Raw genomic sequence first — 20342 nt, 5'->3', positions numbered from 1 at the left:
GACAAATCAACCAATATACTCTACTGAGGCATGGGGACTAGAGGGTAGAGATTTAGACCTAGTACCAGAAAGGATCTCAGAAATCATTTAGTCTATGTGGCAGTTGACAGAATGAGACCCAGAGAGATCATCTTGCCCAAGTCACATAAGTAATAAGCATCAAGGATAGGATCTGAAGCCAGATTCAATGATTTCCAGTATCAATGCTCTTTCCACTTCATCAGCATAAATTTCTGTTTTGTTCTTCTTCCTAGCAATCATCTTTCCGCCTTCATTTCCATTATAAGTTCCCTCCACATGGATAAGCCTATGGGATGAGGAAGACATAAAGACTCTAATTAAGCCTCTTAATATCTACAATACATTTTATACTTACATTTCGACACACACTAACCTAGTAATAACAGGAGATGATAGACAGCCTTTAGAAGTATGTTCTGGGTGGCTAGGTGGCACAGTGGATAGAGCACCAGCCCTGAAGTCAGGAGTACCTGGGTTCAAATCCAGCCTCAGACACTTAATAATGACCTAGCTGTGTGGCCTTGGGCAAGCCACTTAACCCCATTGCCTTGCAAAAAAAAAGAAGATAATCACTTGATAGCTGTTTTCTGACTTGGCTAGCACCGATGACCCCCTCCTCTGACTAAGGTCAGAGAGACAACGCTCAGGAGATTACTTAACTCTGATGTGTTTTTTTTTTCAGGAGAGAAGACAAACTGAGAATCCAGAATGGTTGGCTCTGCCACCTTGCTCCAGAGATCATCCGTCAGCTTTCTCCTGACACAGAGGAGGACAAACTCCCCTTTTCTAAGCACTCAGACGTTTTTGCACTTGGGTAAGAGGACCACATCCTGGACTTTGGGGTGGGGGGCTCATTGTGGATGGGAAGCACTCTCCACCAAATCATCCTTTGGTAATGCTTTCCACCTTCTTCGCCTTAGTACCTTTCTTCTGAACTATCTTCAAGCTCTCCTGTCTATGCTTTGTTTGGAGGCTATCCCCCCACCCCACCCCATCATCAGGATGTGAGTCTCTTCTTCATCATCCCAAGTCGTTAGCATATTATCTGGTGCAGAATAGATGTTTAATCAAAGTTTGTTGACTTCATGCTACAATTGGGAAGAGAACACTAGGATTATAAACTTTATTGCTTTAGTCATCACTCATTTATTTCTACACATGAGCATAAATCTATAGTACTAAGCATGGTCCCCATTATGTAAAAGAAAGAGTCCTGGTCTGGAAACTCAAATACCTAAATATCTGGATGCCATATCTATTATTAATTCACTGTGTAACCATGAAGGAATCATATCTCCTGCCACTGTCTTAGTTTCCTCAGCTATAAAATTAGAATTAAAATATTTATCCTATTCATGTCATAGAGAAACTCTTAGAATTTCTTGAGATAACTTTTCTTCCAATGGTTCTTCATTGTATGGAGATGATCTTAGGTTCTTAAAAGTTACCTTCAGCAAGCCCAAGTTCAGTCAGGTTATATCATGTTTGAAAGAATGGAACATGAACTGAGAAATGGACATCAATTCCACCAAATACAGAGATTTTCCTAACCAATAGGTTGACCTTTCACTGATGACTTCCTAGACCAAGTCAAGTCATTAAACAACACATCAAAAATTGCTTCCAGGGGGCGGCTAGGTGGCGCAGTGGATAGAGCACTGGCCCTGGAGTCAGAAGCACCTGGGTTCAAATTTGACCTCAGACACTTAATAATTACCTAGCTGTGTGGCCTTGGGCAAGCCACTTAACCCCATTGCCTTGCAAAAACCTAAAAAAAAATTGCTTCCATACGAAGAGAAGAGGGAGTTCTCATTCTTATCATAAGGGTATTAGTTTGAGAATTACTTTTTTGAAAAATGCTCGTACTTCTGTACAACTTTTATTACAGGCTGTTTTCTGCCTAATAGATCTTGGTTCTCAGCAGCTATCACATTGGGCACCTTGAAGACCATAATGTGTTGATTAGCTTATACCAAAGTCTTTATCTGATTAGATATATCTATTTGAAAAAACTGCAATAATTAAACCTGTATATTTTTAGGATACCTTTAGCAAAGAACTAATTAAGAGACCTTATCAAATCAGGCCTCAAGCAAATGGTTTTCTCTTCAATTTTAAAGGAATTTTTTTTTTCATTTTAAGTGAGTTTCCCATCAAAGTGTATTTTAAAAGGAAGTTTTAATGATCCTTTTTCCTCTGCACTGTTGAATGCTTAACAACTTGGAACTCTTCGTTCTCTCACCAATTAGGTGTGAGTTGTTTCTAAAGAAGCTTAGATTTGGCTTTCGGCCGTCTGTTGGGGACAGAGGTGTTGTCCATTGCCTTGGTGAATGCCTATAAGCTACTACTGTGTCTTCTGCCACCTGGGGGACTCAGGGGCCCCAGCTCCTTCACCTTGGGGTATTCATTCAGCACAGATTCAGTAGGATAGCAGCTGAAGCAGTTGCCTCTGAAGAGATCAGGAGGCAACTAGCACTTGGCCTTCCTTCTAGATGGTAAACTGAGAACTTCAGGCTTTTGATTAAAAAAAATTCTCAGTATTAACATCTTAGTACTCAAAGCCTGTGGGTTGAGTACAGTGGGAATGAGGAAAGGGAAAATTAGAAAAGAAGGGGGAAACAATTTAACAAGAATATTCTAGAATTGCCTTTGATGCAGTCACTAAATTCAGCAACAAGAGTCAGCATTTTAATAGGATCACAGATCCAGGACTAGACAAGATCTTAGAAGTCATCTAGTCTGATTCTATCATATTGCAAAAGATAGGACTGAGGACCCAGAATGATGAAATTACCTTTCCAGGGTCACAAAGCTAATATATGAACAGAATTTGAACTGAGATCTTCTGGATTCCAATTCCAGTGCATCCTCTACATTACCAATCAGTTATCACTTTCATTCTCCTTGTTTCATTGGGTTCCTCTTTTTAGCTTGGTTTTTCACATTTTTAATGAAATTTATTTCATTGGTTTCTTATAACAGTCCTGAGGTCAGGAGGGCAAGTATTTTTAGCATAGTAATTATAGTAGAAATAATATCCTCCTCAAAGCCCTATCTCTCCTCCATTTGATGAAGTAGAATGAGGCAATGATGTGGGGAGTGAGGGGAGAAACAATGATAATCAGGATGACGTACAGTGGGGAGTCTGTATGCATCTAAAATATATGTGAAGGTCTGCCAGGAACCCTAAAATAACATCGACTGAGCTTTGGTGATACCACAGATAGGTTCAGCACCATGGATAGTGTGTTGAAAATATTCTCTTTGAATTTAACCTAATTGGAACCACCAATAGAATGAATATTGTTCCTTTATGTTCTGGTATCACAGGAAGGCAAAATAACACAGAACAACCAATACGCCACTTTTTGGAACTGTATTAGTCCAGACAATGCTGCCTAGCATGAACTGACAGTGTTGTACAATGGATAAGGCAGAGCTATGGGCTTCAAACTGCAGCTTTGACACTTACTATCTGTGTAAACTTGACAAGTCACTGTATTCCATTTTCTTCTCTATAAAATAAATATGAATGATATTATAATATATATTATATATAATATTTCTATGAAACATTTCTATAAAATAATATACTAGTTGACTTCTGAATTCCCTTCCAACTTCAGATTTTGGATTCTATGAGTGGGTATGACATGGACTGAAGAGAAGAATGCTTTCATTTTACAGTAGAGTCATATTATCAAAGGAAAACCAGAAACATCTCATCAGTTTTAGTCAAGGACTGAATACTGCTTTGGTCAATAATGTCCTCTCAGCTTGAGAGTATACAGTAACATTACCACCAAGCAGTTCAAAGTGAGCATGAGAAGCAACTTCATTCCCTCAAACTCTAAACATCAGATCTAAAACATTCAATGAAATAAATATGGAAGTGGAAGAGCTATTTAGATCTGAAGAGGAAAAAATTAAAACAACTGAAATACTTGAAACCTACACTTAACACAGACTCCAGAAGCTCTAGCTAATGAAATAATATAAGACTGAAAAATAAAGTTCACTCTGAGTCTGTTGCAAAAATGAATCATTTTATCTGAATGCTAATTTGTAGATCACTAAAGACAAGAGAATAATAGTTGTATAGCAACTTATCATCAGACTGGATTTATCCAAATCCAAAATAATGAAAATGAGCTAACAACAATGATAGCAACAAAAACCCAAAAAATTACATAACATAGTAGACACACACACACACACACAGAGAGAGAGAGAGAGAGAGAGAGAGAGAGAGAGAGAGAGAGAGAGAGAGAGAGAGAGAAGATTTGGAGTTAGGTGATCTGAATCTAGATCTTGCCTCTCACACTTGATACTTATCTGAGCGAGATAAATGATTTAGTTTCTCTGGGCCTCAGGTTTCTGATCTGGAAAATGAAGGGGGTCAGGTGATTTTCCATAGTTATTTCCATCTCTGGTTTTAAATCTGTGACCCTTATGCTCTTTTAACATTTTCAGAATACTAAGAAATCTTATCTTACCCTTACAACATACCTCTTAGGAAGGTAATCATTGCCATTATCATTATCAGAGAAACTGTTCACATAGCATTCTGAGGTTTCTAAGGTCTCTCTCTATATATTTACTTATTTCATTTGACTCCCACAACAATCCTGTGTTTTTCAAATTCTATATTATCACCATTTTAAAATGAGAAAACTAGAGAGGTGAGATGATCTGATTAAGACCTGATTTGAACTCAGGTCTTCTTGATTTCAATTCATCCTTCCATGTCACCCAGCTATACAAGGTAAACACTTTGAGGTTGGGGGCACTAGTAACTGAAGTAATTGGGAAAGGTTTCTGGATGCTAATCCAAGTCCAGTCTTACAATATGACATCCAATAATATTTATTTTGCCTTTCCCCAATGTACTTATAAACATATTTTCTTAAGAAGGTGAGGAAAGATGCAAGAGTGGTAAAACCAAACTTGCTGACTTGCTCAAGGCATCCATTTGCCTTTTCATGAGCCTCTTCAATATTGCCTGAGAGGTTGGGAAAATTAGGGTATGTACGTTTTTTTTCTCAGTTAATAATATTTTTCCAATTACATATAAAGATAGTTTTTAACATTCATTTTTGTAAGATTTTGAATTCCAAAATTTCTCCCCCGCTTCTTTCCTGCCCAAGGCAGAAAGCAAACTGATCTAGGGTATATATGTACAATTATATTAAATATATTTCCGGAAGAATCAGACCAAAAGGGAAAAAGCATGAGGGGAAAAAAAAACTAGTTAAAAATGAGAATAGTAAACTTTGGTCTGCATTGAGACTCCAAAGTTCTTTCTCTGGATGTGGAAGTTATTTTCTTTCACGAATCTTTTAGAATTGTCTTTGATCACTGTATTGCTGAGAAGAGCTAAATCTATCATAGTTGATCATCACACAACGCTGTTGTATGGGGTTCTGGTTAGGCTCACTCCAGAGTGTATGCCTCTTAAGAACAGGGACAATCTTTTGTCTTTCTTTGTAACCTCACTGCTTAGCAGCAGGTTCCTAACACATATCTATTGACTACTTTCTATGGTTGAAAGTCATCAAAATCACTTCCAAAGCTAATATTTTGAAAAGTTTGAAGGGGAATAGGGCTGCTAAAAAGATAGGGATTCAAGAAACTCAGAGCCCTTTTGCCAGTGACACTGACCTACTAATGGCCTTCACAGAATGAGACCTGCTCCTTTTGCTTTGGTTGTCTCCATTGTAACTGGCTCCTTGATGGCTACATTTTCCCTTGGAATGAACTTTTTTAGACCCTGAGACCTTACCACACTAGGAGTTTGAGTAAAGGAAGAGAGTGGAATAATTTTGGATGTTGGGGACCCCTGAGAGCAAGTCTTTGGAGAAGACTTGTTAGAGTCCATAGTGATATTAGGATCTGAGTTTTTAAATTGGAAAGTCATCTAGCCTGATGTCCTCAATTTACAAATGAAGAAACTGAGACTCAGGGTGTTAAGTGATTTATCCAAAGTCACATCATTAGGATGTGGCAAAGTCAGTATTTGAACCTGTCTTTTGACTCCAGATCCCATCTTCTGTCCACTGAAGTACATACTACTGACTTTGAGAGTATGAAGGTGCTGGATCAACCCACATTGGGGAGGTAGTCAACTTCTGAAGACCATTTCTAGACTCTGCTCTTTAAGGTCTGAAAAGAGAGTGATAGGGAAATGGTTGTTGGAAAGCTTAGGAGAGAGGAATATGGAAAGTGATAGGGTGATGACAACCACACTAACACTCTTCAAAACCTGTGTGCCAACAGCACAATCTGGTACGAACTTCATGCCAGAGAGTGGCCTTACAAGACTCAACCGGCAGAGGCAATAATATGGCAGATGGGAAGAGGAATGAAACCCAACCTCAGCCAAATTGGACTGGGAAAAGAAATCTCGGTATGTGCCAGCCTCTGGGGTGGGAGGGGGGATTACAGGTGGGAGACCATCAACAAGAGTTGTGGGTTCTAATCCTACTCTTGTGTTCCATGTGAATGTTTCCTAGAAGGGCATGCCAAGTAACAACAGTTTGGGGCTTATAAAATCAACTCCATGGAAAGAAATGATTTCTTCATGGGTATTCTATAGGTATTTCATATATCTGAACATGGATCTATATTTTTATAATGAATTTTTCCTTATTACAAACTTAAATTTGTCTTTTGACCATGTCCACTATGATTATTGATTCTTCCTCTAAAGTTAAAGTACATAAGGCTAATCCTTCTTCAGAATGGTATGGGTGTTCCCATATCTGAACTATCAGTACCTGACTTTATGGTACATATATTATAGAAAATAAAGTATCATATGTAAAATGGTTGGAATTCATACCCATTAGAGGGGAAAAATATAACTTTAAGTATAATTAAGTACAAGTGATAAGAAACTGTTTGACCACCTAGAGAAGATTCTTAAGGTATCTCCAGCTTTTCTAGCCCCTCTATGATAAGAGGATCCCTGGGAAGTGGTCATTGTCCTTTTTTTGCGGGGAGGGAGGATTTGGGAAATAAATGGAAACCCAAAGTCTTCCTTCTCCCTCTTCTATTCTAGAAAAATTTCAACTCAATAAAATATGCAATGATAGGTAGATGGGTATTTCTTGTTAAATGCCCATGTTTGGTTCTCTTTTAGGACATTCTTCTCTTCTGTTGGGCGTTTGAGCAGGAAGAGAGACCTACCTTCACCAAGCTCATGGAAATGCTGGAGAAACTACCTAAGCGAAACCGCCGTCTTTCTCACCCTGGACATTTCTGGAAGTCAGCCGAGTAAGGGTTCTTGTTAAGTCCCCAGCTCCATCTCTGCTTTTCTTTACTCCCTGCCTCTGCCACTTCTCTCTCCAACCCCATCCCTTCAGCCACTTCACTTCCTTGCCTTCTCTTCTCTCTCCTTGCCTTCTAGTCTTCTAAAATTTTTGTGCAGATTTAACCTCATCGCAGCAAAGCAATAAGGACTACTTTGGTCTTCACAAAGGGAAAGGAGAAGGACCAGTAGAGTAATATAATATTTACTGGCTAGAAGGAAATAGGCACATTCTTCAGCATTTGCTACAGCCTCATAGAATTTGAAAATGGGAAGGGACCTCTAGGCCAACAAGGAAATCCCCTTTATAATATACTCAACAAATGGTCATCCAGCTTCTACTTAAAAACATCCAAGAAGGAAGAACTCACCACCTCCTGAGATGGGGCTTATAAAATCAGCTCTATGGAAGCAAATGATTTCCTCATGGGTGCTCTATAGGTATTTCACATATCTGAACATGGATCTACTTTTTATAATGAATTTTTCCTTATTACAAACTTAAATCTGTCTTTTGACCATGTCCACCATGAGTATCGATCCTTCATCTAAAGTTAAAGAGTACAAGGCTAATCCTTCTGCAGAATGACTGCTATTCATATACTTGAACACAAGCACATCATTCCTCTGCCCCAAGTCTTCTCTTCTCATGACCACATATCCCGAGTCTTCAACTGACCCCTATATGACGTGGACTCAGGGCCTTTCATCATGGTGACAGCTTGTCAGCTTATCTGTATCCTTGCTGAGCTGTGACATCCAGAGTTGAACCCAACATTTCAGATATGGTCCGATTGGGAGAGAGTTTATCCCAACCATCAATTCCTTATTCATAGGGTCTTTGTCTTTGGTAGCTAAATGGAACCAGAGTCAGGAACCTGAGTTCAAATCCAGCCTTAGACACTTACTAACTGAGTGATCTTGAGCAATTCAATTAGCCTTGTTTTAGGTCAGTTTCCTCATCTATAAAATGAGAATAATAACATGATGATGATAATAATAATACTCTCCAAGGTTACTATGACAATAAAGCACAATGAAATTCTATTGCATTTTGCAAGCCTTAAATCACTATATAAACAATAGTTACTATTCTTGTGGTTGTTGCTGCTAGCTCAAGTACCTTCACATCAAGGCGCTGACCCACATTCAGTTTTCAATCTACTAAAATCCCAGATCATTTTTAAACAAATTGCCATCTAACAATATGCTTTTCATGCCCGTGAGATCTGTCTCTCTCTCTTCTTTCCTCTCTTCTTCTCTCTTTCTTTGTCTGTCTCTCTATCTCTGTCTTTCCCTCTGTGTATGTCTCTGTCTCTCTTTCTGCCTGTCTGCCTACCTGTCAGTCTGTCTCTGACTCTGTCTCTGTCCCTGTCTCTCTACCTCTCTTTCTGTCTCTGCTTTTACTATGTATGTCTGTCTGTCTCTGTCTCTCTATCTCTGTATGTATGTCTCTCTGCCTGCTTGTCTGTCTCTGACTCTCTCTCTCTCTCTCTCTCTCTCTCTCTCTCTCTCTCTCTCTCTCTCTCTCTCTCTCTCTCTCTCCAGAAGGGGCTCATAAAGAACACCTTTTTTAGAGAAATCCCTGTCTGAAATATCTCTCATCACATGACAAGATGGTCCACTAACTAGGCCAGTGTGTAACAGACCCCCTGTTAGTTTAATTAATATTCCCTGGGGTTGTGACACTTTGGGACATTTCAGTTCTCTCTCTCTTATTAGAAATCTCAGCTTGGACAATGAAAGGCTGAGGTTTTCCTTTGTCATCTGAGAGAAGAATTGTATTCACAAAGCGAAATATTTCCTCCACTGAAAGGAGTACCCAGATAAATTGCTGCCTAAACACAAATCCCTAATTTAAGCTTCCAAGAGGTTAGAGAAGATTGTTACACAACATGAAAGGTGGGCTGAGCTCGGGATTCTTTGGAGTTAGAGGCAAAACTCAGGATTTTACTGGCTTTTGAGGCCTCTAGAATTTGTTGGCTCTCTAGTGCTTTGCCCCAGGCAACATGTGATTGCAAAATACCAACAATATTTATATTGTTATTCCTAGTAAATTGCAGTAGTTTGGGACAGAAAGGTTTTGAAAAAGAGCTGACTAGCCAATGATGCTGAAAGCATAAAGGTTTTTTGCGAAGTTTACTCACTCAAAAGACTTTAGGGGACCAGGGATCATGGTGGGGGGGAAGGAGAGGCACCAAGGGAAGAATGCATCCACAGAAGTTAGGTTGGTCTTGGGACTGCTGTGAGAGGAATTAGGAGTAACAACACTAATCCACCAGAGATTACATTCCTTGGCTTCATTGCTCACAAATTTAGGTCTGTGGATCCCAAGGCAACCCATTCCGTTTTTGGACAGCTTCCTTTATTAGGCAACAGGAGCCAGTTGGACAGTATGGATAGAGGGCTGGTCTGGAAGCTAGGAAGTCTTAAATTCAGATCCTGCCATTGGCCTGTATCATTTGTGTGACCCGGGCCAAATCACTTGACCTCCGTTTGCTTCAGTTTTTTACCTGGTAAAAATGGAAATGATAATATCAACTATCGCCTAGGGCTGCTGTATGGGTCAGCTGAGCTAATTTATGGTAAAGTGCTTTGCAAAAAAGAACCTTATGCAATTGCTAGCTATTGTTATTAATCCATCCACACATTCACCCCCCTTTCTTCTCAAGGTTATCCACATCCCCAGTTTTTTTAAGTCTTCCTCCTTCAAGCTAGAAGTCAGTTGTAGAGTCAACCACCTGATACAATCAAAAAAAGTATTAGGTTTTAAGCTTATCCAGAGTTTAAAGGTCAACGTTGATATCACAAGGGAAATAATTGGCCATGGGCAAGGACAGAGACTATCTAACCAACCTTCTCATTTGATAAAGAAGGACACTGAGACCTCCGGAGATTATGACTTGCTAGCAGTCCCGTTAGTTAAGAGTAGCAGAGACAAGATTTGAAGTCAAAGAGGTTCCTTTTCCATTGTTTTCTCCCTAAGTAGGTTCCTGCTGAGATATCTTCTAACTCTAGCCTCACTCAATCAACTATTTTTTTTAGGTTTTTGCAAGGCAAATGGGGTTAAGTGACTTGCCCAAGGCCACACGGCTAGGTCATTATTAAGTGTCTGAGGGCGGATCTGAACTCAGGTCCTCCTGACTCCAGGGCCAGTGCTCTATCCACTGCGCCACCTAGCTGCCCCCTCAATCAACTATTTCTGAGATTCTTCATGAGGGCTATGTGATGTCATCTCCTTGTGAACTCCTGCTGTGAGATTTCCTTTCACCAAGTCTATGACTGTCTAGTCAAGTCCAAGGCGGTTGCCTATGGCAAAGAATAGTTAATGTAATAATAACAATAATAATAATAATAATAGATTTCTCAAGCTTCTGTCCCCTTTGATTCTACCAGCTATAGACTCCACTGGTTTAGGTATAGTCAGAAGTCCCTTTAATCTCTACTCTATCCTTGGATTTACCAATACTAAGACCTAAGAGTGTTTTCATGCTAGGCAGATGATAGTCTTATGACAGGGGTGCAACATAGAATCCAATTTGATTATCAAGAAACAATTGAGGGGAGGCTAGGTGGCTTAGTGGATAGAGCACTGGCCCTGGAATCATGAGTACCTGGGTTCAGATCCAGCCTCAGACATTTAATAATGACCTAGCCGTGTGACCTTGGGCAAGCCACTTAACTCCATTTGTCTTGCAAAAACCTTAAAAAAAAAAGAAGCAATTGAGAATCTACTATGGATGATATTTGTTTATTAAGCATCATAAACAGGATTTGAACCCCAGGTCTTTCTATTTACTACAATGGTCCATAGGGTATCTGATTTTAAGAATAGTAGGAGTGTGTGCGCACGTGCACGCGCATGTGTGTGTGTGTAAATTTGTAGCAGTAGATATTCATGGACTGTTTTTTGTCCCCAGGAGTTTGATTGAAACCTTCTTTGAATAAGGAACTAATCAAAAAATAAGAATGTATTAAACCATTCTATATGCTAGGAATGAGGGCTACAAATAAATTAACCCTATCCTTTCTTACAGTAGTTGCTATTGACTCCTAATAGCGAGTTACTCTATTACTCAGACTAGTGACATAACACAGCCAAGCATAAGCTTTGGCCTAGACATACAGTTGGAAATGTCTAATCGGTAGTTGGTAATGGACTAAAAAAGGAGACTACAAAACTGACAATCATTTACATAGAGATTAGGTGAACCTGGGAGAACTTTCCCATGGTCTCATTACTAACCACCACTCCCCACCCCACAGATTATAAACCTCATTGTCACAGCTCAAAAGGGACTGGAGATCAGTGGATTTCCCCTGACATGTCAACATGTCCCTGTTCACTATAATTTTTATTGCTTCTCAGTTTACCAGTTGCATGGAGAAAAGGGAGAGATGAGGAGGTGGGAAGAGGCAATGAGAGACCTTGTAATTTTCCTCTGTAGGAATGTCTCTGATTTTCTCACCGAGGGGGTGCTTTGGCTTCCCCATCTTTGGGGTAATGAGGTTGGCATTATGTGCTGGGAAACTGAATTGCTTTCAGAGGACTTTATATTTCCTGGCCAATGAGAGTTTACTGATCTCTCCAGGGGGCAGCAATAAAATAGCCCCAAATGAACCAATTCCTAATCTTTTGTCCCTTATGATTCTACCAACTGAGGGTTCCACTGGTTTAGGTATAGTCAGAAGTCCCCTCGGTCCCTACTCTATTGTTATATCTGCTAATACTAAAACCTATTTTCCTATTAGACATGCCATAGTTGCACGACAGGGGTACAAAATGGAATCCAGTTTGACCAGCAAGCACATGTTCTAGGGATACAAAAGACTAAATTGGAACAATTATTGACATCACAGAACTGATAATATAATGGGAAGAGGGGTACAGTGCATACCAGAGAAGTGAATACAACGTGTACAGAGAGTAAAAGAATAACTATAGGTGGGGAGAGCTGACAAACTAAGATGAGGGAACATCTCCTGCAGGAGTTGGCAATTGAGCTGAACCTTGGACAGAACTGGTCATTTGAAAAGGAAGAAAGGACAATCTTGGTCTGGACAAAATCACAGAGAAAGAGTTAAAAATGTCAAACTGGGAACCACAAAACTGAAGTTCAGATAGAAATAGATTAAAATATAATTAGGAAAAATTCATCAAAAATACAATATAATATGGATAAATGCTAATCAACAGTTTCTAAGTCAACGTGTGGTACCCTGGGAACCATTTTTATTTGAGTTTGAAAACTGCTGTATAGGATATGATAAGGCCAGTTTGGTTAGACTATAGAGTGCACAGAGAGTGCTCATTATGAGTGATGAGGCTGGACAGGTCAGATGGGGCCAGTGGGGCATATCTATGATCCTAGAGGTAATGAGTAACTATCAGCGGTTATTGAGGTGGGGACCCAGGGAAGAAGTGATATAATCAGAACTATCATTACTTCAGAAAAATAATAATGGTGCTTATGCAGAGAATGGATTTAAGTGGACAGAGACTTAAGCCAAGGAGAACAATCTGGGTTGTTGTAATCATCAGGCAAGAAGTGATAAAATATTTGAATTAGACTGGTAGCTGGGTAAAGAGGAAAGAGGAGAGAAAGAGGAAAAATGGGCATAGATGAGAGATGTTTTTTGGGAGAAAGATTTAGCAACTGATTGTATGTGAGATGCTGCTGCTACTACTATTATTAATAACCAACATTCATGTATTGCTTTAACTTATCTCATTTGATCCTCACATTAACACTGGGAGGAAAGTGATCTTCTTATCTCCATTCCATAGATAAGGAAACTGAGCCTGATAGGGATAAAGATAATTGTCAAGGGTTTGAGGCAGGATTCAGACTCAAGTTTTACTGACTCAGTAACCAGTATTCTACCCATTATGACACCTATAGTTTTCTAAGTCAATATATGGCCTACTGGGATCCATTCCTCTTTGTTTGACACATGCTTAGGGTGAGTGACAATGAGAGTAAGAATGAGTATGGGGAACAGGATGATGCTGATATGGCAAACCTGAGTGAATAGTGGTATCCTCAGCAGTAATACAGAACTGGAAAAGAGGCATGCATTATAAAGGGAAAGATAATTAATTTAACTGTCAGTATGTCATGGTTGATATGCCTACTGAACATCCGATTGGAAATGTCCAGTAGGTAAATAGGTGATGACCTTTAAAAAAGAGAGAGAAAATGTAACAATGAATATGCAAAATGAACAATCATCTACATAGAGGAGATAATCAAATTTCTAGGAGTTGATGATGTCACCAAGGGAGAGACTGCAGAAAGATAATAGGAGAGTGTCAGTAAGAGATGTATTACATAAACTAATGATTACACAAAGGAGACTGAGTAGGAATGGTCAGTCAGAAAGGAGGAAAACCAGTATCGTAAAGACTCAGGAGGAAAGAATATCCTGGAGAAGAAGAAGATAGTCTTAGCAAACATTGCTAATGTATCAAGAAGACTAATAAGTAAAATTTAAGATGAGGCTAAACATACTTGCGCTACTTACTTTCCAGGCTCATTTATAGTGTTTATATAGATTTATAGTGTTCTAAAAATGAGTTATAAGAAAAGAAACCCATTGCAAATCCTAAATTCCTATGGGATCATAACTTGAGGGGAACTTATTCCTCTTATTTTATAAATGACAAAATAGGTCCCAGAGAAAGGAGGGGATAGGCCCATGTTGCATAGCTCGGAAGAGTCTGAGGCAGGATTTAAATTTTTCTGACTCCCAATACTATGTCCCATCCAACACTGACGGAACTCAGCATGTTTATCTTAGAGAAGGGAAGACTCAAGGGGAAATGAAAGTTGTCTTCATGTAGTTAGTGGACTAATACAAGAAAAGGATTCATCTTGTCCTGCTTGGCCCAAAAGGACAGAACAAGAAGTAATGGGTAAAAGTCATTCAGAGGCATTTTGAGTTAACAGATCCATCCAAAAGTCAGATGGGCTGCCTTGGGGAGTTCTACTGATAAGGATCATTGTGGAATAATTTGTAAAATATTTTTATTCATATATGAGTTAGCCTAGCAGGTTTCTGAGGTCCCTTCTAATACTGAATTCTGACATAGTGAATAAGGAGGTTATGTAACTCAATGGCTCAACTATACAATTATTTGGGGGAAAAAACTTACAGTTTTGTGTCATTTTGATGGTAGCAGAAAAGCTTTTCTTCTAATCCAATCCCATTTCATATTATACAGGAATCTTAGTTTATAAAAAGAACAGGGACTAGATCTGTGATTTTTTTTTTTTGATAAGAGATCTTCCTTCCCTGTCCCACCCCAGGTGAGGAATCTCCTAGTAATGCAGATAACCATCTGTGCTGCAACTTCTAGATTAAATGACTTGCCCAAGGTTACACAGACAGGACTTGTAAGAGACAAAACATGAACAGTGATCTCTCTGGTTCCAAAACAAACTCTTTATAAGCCATGCTACAATGCCTCTCTTTTTTACCTACGGCATTATTCCTGATTTCCATGCTCTCCATCTCATTGTTGTTCTCCCATTCCCTCTTCTCACTGTGATTGATCTCCCTGTCTCTATTCTCCAGGCTGTGACAGACCATGTGATGGGATGGTGCCTTTCTTACCTGTTACCCCTGCAGCTGCCTCAGTTCCAAGTCTCCTCTCCATCCTGTCTTTCTCCTCTGTGCACTAAGGATATCCCAGGGGTCTGAAGACCAGAGGAAGCCACCAACTGGGATTGCAGAAGGAATCAAGCAAGATTTTCTGGTCTGCAAGCAGTCCCCCCTCCCAATCCTGGACTAGTGCCTCTGCCCCTGGGAAGGAGAGAGAAAGGGGGGACTAGCTGGACTCAGACTAGAGTAGAATAGAGAGAGATGCAATGTTTACTGCAAGGGGCCTGGATTGTGGGCCTAGGGAAGAAGTGTGGGAAAAGGGCAGGATGGGAAGATGAATGTGCAAAGTCTCTGTGGATATGCTGTAGAAATGGAATCTGGTGCTGGTCCAGCTCCTCCTTGAAATTGAGGACAGGCTGGAACATGAAGAGGGGTGTCTGTGTGTGTGTGAGTGTGTGTGTGTGTGTGTGTGTGTGTGAGAGAGAGAGAGAGAGAGAGAGAGAGAGAGAGAGAGAGAGCCTTTAATATCTTTGCCACTTTCGCTTTTTCTCTACCCCGCTTCCTTCAGTTGAGTTAGTCCCTTTGGCTATTTTGCATTTAAACAAGTCTATGTTCAGTCAGTATCAGGGACTAGGGAGGTATATTATTGAATTGAATTTCATTTCTGGTTTGTTCCCAGGTGGTGCTAGTTGTACCAGTTCCCTAGGCCTAAGTCAGCACCTCCCCATCTCTATGATGGTCCCTCAGAAACTTATTTCCAGAGGACCTGATCTATTGGATTTCAGGAAATCTTACCTCTGGCTCCAGATTTTTTGGGGGGTTGGGGTATCTCTCAATTTCAGCTTCTGAGGTTACCTTTTCAAGGCATATGTAAAGAAACATCTGTCTCTTTTCAACATGCCTCTCACAAACACAGCCTGGAATATTTACATTCTTTCCCCAAATATGCTTAAACTATCCACTCTTCATCAGAATTCAGGATTAGACATCTGCCCTGCCAAAACCATCATGAGAGACCCATTGGAACATAGTTCCCCCCCATAACTGAATTCTACAACCTAAGTTCAGAGAACTGTGTTCCTTAAGGAGATGTGATATGACTTACTCCCTTGCTCACCTCTGCCCTGAGTTTATTCTAATAAGGTCGGGCTGATATACTGGATCTCATCAGTGCAGACATGCATGTACTGCATTCATTGAAGCAGTGTTGCATAATGGGTAGTGTGCTCAAAAACCTGAATTAAAATCCTGCCACTTATACTCCCTAGCAGACCCTAGACAAGTCGCTTAACCTCTGTGTGCCTCATGTAACTCCTTAGGACTTAATTGCTAAGTCTCAGATGGGTTGCATTCTGTATTGGTGGAGAGACTCCCTGCAGGGGGAGTTCCTTTTGCTGCCAAAATCCTAGATCCTTCCTGTATTCATTAATTCATGAATTGCATGCACAGCAATCCATCAGTAGAAATTTTCTGCTTCCTACCCCCACCCCCACCTCCTTCTTTTAGACAAAGTCAGGTTCATGACCTAATCTCCTAGGAGAGTAGTCTGTGCCAGATGAAGACATCGCTGTCCAGTGCTGAATTCTTTAATGAAATCAGTTGATTCCTCTGCTTGCTTGGCATCAGGTAGACTCAATATCCTCTTCCCTTACGAATCCCTTAATTTACATTTGGACCTGTGGCTACTATTGAACAAATTCCATAATGAGGCTGCTCTGTAAGGAGAGATTTCTTCCTCTCAATGCCCAGGAAAGATCAGGCTTCTGGGATTGATAAGGTGGGAGGGGGTCCCCACAGGAGCCTTTCATAGTAATGTTGTCAGACCTCAGCCATGGCCACTCTCCTACCTGACCTATAATAGAAAGAAAATGGCTGTTATCTATTTACAATATGTCACAGAATAAAATGATAACTGAGATGACGGGGCAGCGGGTGAAACTTTCCTGAGGCTCTGCAGCCAGTGCCTCTTTGCACCTCTGGAGAACTGTCTGGGGCCTTGTTCTCACTTTGTCTACTGCATAATTCAGCCTTCTCACTCCTCCAGGGAGCCAGAGGAGATAGGGAAAACTTCCAACTGAATTTTGATTTAATTCATGAACCCAAACAGAGATGGATCCCTCCTATCTCTTTCTCTCAACACAGGAGAATAAGCATTTCGAAGCCAAGATTTATCATTCACACTTTTGGAGACCTTTGGAGAAAGATTGCACCTCTCTGGTCCTCAGTTTCCTCACAAAACAATCTATAAAGTCTCTTTTAGCTCCAGATCTATGATTCTCTCATCCCTCTGTAGAGGATGCAAAGTAGAATTATTTGGGATCAGATTTCTTTAGTCTTAAGCCTTATTGGCTGACTTGGAAGCTTCCAGTTGAGAGGCAAGTATATAAGTCCAGTTGTGTTAACAGGTGAACTCTTTTGGAAATTGGTTCTTTAGGGATTTGGAGTCAATGAAGCAAACCCAGGCCATCCTACCAAGGCCAAGTCTGTTTCCTGAAGGCTGGTCAAGAAATCATTAGATCATATACTTTGAGCTGGGAGAGAACTTAAAAGGCATTAGGTTAAAGAAGTTCATTATTTATATTTCTCATTTGATTTTAATATTTTTTCAATAAAAAAGTTTTTCTCTCCTATCTCCACTCTTCCATTGGATAAAAAGTGATAACAAAACCCATGTCATACAAAACAATCCCCTTGTCTATGTTCTCCCCCAAATCCCAACTGTATTCTGAATTTATCACCTGTCAGCATGATGAAACTGAGACCCAAGGAAGCAATATAAATTATCCAGGTATAGTAATGCCATGACCTTGTTATTCCTTGTTTTGGTATTTCATATACCAAGAAATCTTAAATTGCTCATTTCCCTCAAACTTGGTACCAGCCTTGGGTGATGGCCTTACCTTTACTGTCAGCTCCAATTCTCCTTTTGCTCTTTGAAGTAGAGATCTGGCAAAGTGTGCAGCCCATAAAGTGAATTGGGGTAATTGGCATCTTTTTTCAACCCATGATTTGCCTCTAGTACATTTATCAATAGGAAAGGTCTCTGGGTGCTGTCCCCTAAAGTTCTGCCTTCACACTAGCTAGGGAGTGAAGTGAGTTGGGTTTTTTGTTTTCATTTTTGTTTTGGCTTTTTTTTTTTTTTTGCCAATACAGTATCCCTAGGGAAAACTCACTAACTCTCCCCCTCCCTGCTCTCTTAGTTCTGCCTGGCTGTTGACTCCATCAGGATGTGCCTAATGCTGAGTCCTTTGGGGTTGTGTTTAAAAGCCATTATTCAAACACATTCTCTATTAGGCATTGACCAAGAATTACAAAGGAAAACAACCTTCCCTTGGAAGTATTGAAAGCAAAGAAGAATCAGATGACCACTTTCTCTCCTTAGGTCCATTGATTATGGGCTATAAATGCATCCAGTTGCCTATAGACACCAAGGAAGTGTTCTTGATACAAAGAGAGTTCTTTGAAAAAAATCTACTCTTATAGAAAACATTTAATCATGACCCCCCCCCCCCCATCTCCAGCACATGCATTGTGGCAATAGGTTCTATGTGAGCAAACTTGGGTGGGTTTAGGTCATACCTGATATACAAAAAGCCAAAACTTGCCAGATGGATAAATGGTGGTGATTGTCCCTTCCCTTTTTCCTTTCCAAAAAGAAGTGTTTTTGCTTTGTGGAAGAAAACACTATAAGTTTTCTTTAGATTTCCTGTGGCTTTAAAATTGAACTCAATTGACAAAAATTCAATTTCCACCCATCATCTTAAGACCATTTCTGTCCCATAAAGTAAGAAATATCAGAATGGCCTCAACTTGGCATGTAATAGCTTCTAGGTACTTCTTGTAACCCCAGGGCTGCAAGTTTCTCTGATTCATCATTTGCAGGTGAAAGAGAAAATTTTATGCTAGCTATTGAGGACAGTATTTCTTTCTGTTTCACTCTCTCTTTCTCAATAGCCAGTCCCCTTTTTAGAGGCTAGTCTCAAATCATATGTGCAAAAACAACCTTAAATTAGGGGATTATATTCGGAGGGCCTTTTGCAGTCACCTGAAACTTTCCTGTGCCTCAGACCCACCAGCATGGCAAACTAGCTAACTCCTTGCTCAGCTTCCAGATTTCTCTGTGTTACCCAAGACCCTTTAGAAAATTTCCCCTTCTCCCTGCTCCTTCTTCCTGTTTCCTTTCATTTTTCCCCTGCTAAAAAGATGGCTGTCACAGCCAGCACCTAAAATCTTGTCCCCCCCAAACCCAGGCTTTCCCACTCAATTCCCAGTCTGCCAGTCCCAGGCCTTACGGGTAAGGAGCCTGTGCCCTCCACATTGCACTAATCCTCGGAGTCTCTCTAAGGAGTTTTCACCAATGCCTTGAATTGACCCAAAATGTCTCAAGGGCTGAAGGAACCAAAAGGAAACATTTCACAGTGAAAGATTAAAGCTTCCCCAGGGGGAAAAAATGTAAATTTGGAAATTGCCAGTCCTGCCCTCTCTCTCCAATTTCTTCTTTGCATTCTGTTACAGGATTTAGACTGTGTGTGTTTGTGGGCGTGTGTATGTGTGTGCATATGTATATTTGTATGTGAGTAGGGGGACCATGTTCATAGTATGTACAAAGCCAAATGAAATCATTTTCTCCACAGCTCAACCTGAGAAGGTTAGTGATGTGGGGAATTAATTTTCTACCTGTACTCAAAGGACTAAGAATGTGAATGGTGGGTGTGTTGTACTGTTTGGAATTTTCTTTTTCCACTTGGCCTTTGGTGTAATTAGTCACAATAGGTTTGTCCATAGCGGCTGATGGGCATGTTCCCTCCCCCGCCCCAAACCTTATCCCCATCAGAAATTTATGTAAGGGGACTTGCCCAAACTCAGAGGGGGAAAAAGACACAGTGGTTGATGTTCTGTGCCTGGAGGTCCTGAGGTTAATAATGGCATGGCCTTCAATCAAGCTTCAGTTGGTCAAAGGTACTCTGCCTCCCTGGACTCTTACTCACATTTAGCAATATGTCCATAGTCTAATCATCAGAAAGCATCCTGGTAGTCTGGTGCTTAGAACTTTTCTGCCCCAATGCTCTACATTCTTCCTGAGGTGAAATGGAATGCTTGACGTCAAAGACCTCATCTAACTTGCTTGTCATTTCCTCTTTGGAGCCAGCCATTTAATCTGGTCTTAGGAGAACGGTTAGATGAGCTTGGATAACTCTAAACTACTTAAGTTATCCTTAGCAAAAGAAAGACAGGCAGTGGGCATCATTTCCCAGATCAGCTTCCCCTGCCCACATCCACAACCAAATATCAATAGAGCCATCTATAGGGATCAGAGAAGGGCAAAAACTTCAAATAATTAGTGCATCACTGAAAGGAGATTCAATCAAGAGAATCAATCATGTGATACTGGCTCTGGATTATATTC

General features: G+C 40.2%; 1 protein-coding gene across 1 annotated transcript in view; it reads left to right on the top strand.

Annotated features, from left to right (window-relative positions):
• The window catches only part of KSR2 (kinase suppressor of ras 2), a 175574-nt gene extending 168274 nt beyond the window's left edge, over positions 1-7300 (top strand). Inside the window, exons 8-10 of the mRNA XM_074202245.1 lie at positions 704-835; positions 6298-6427; positions 7163-7300. Coding sequence (XP_074058346.1) covers positions 704-835; positions 6298-6427; positions 7163-7300 — 400 coding nt within the window. The remainder of the gene's footprint in view (positions 1-703; positions 836-6297; positions 6428-7162) is intronic.
• The last annotated feature ends 13042 nt before the right edge of the window (positions 7301-20342 follow it).

Source organism: Macrotis lagotis, chromosome X, assembly GCF_037893015.1.
Source record: "Macrotis lagotis isolate mMagLag1 chromosome X, bilby.v1.9.chrom.fasta, whole genome shotgun sequence".
Lineage (NCBI taxonomy): Eukaryota > Metazoa > Chordata > Mammalia > Peramelemorphia > Peramelidae > Macrotis > Macrotis lagotis.
The sequence above is the reverse complement of the archived record's forward strand: the minus strand, read 5'-3'. Positions and strand labels throughout refer to the sequence as shown.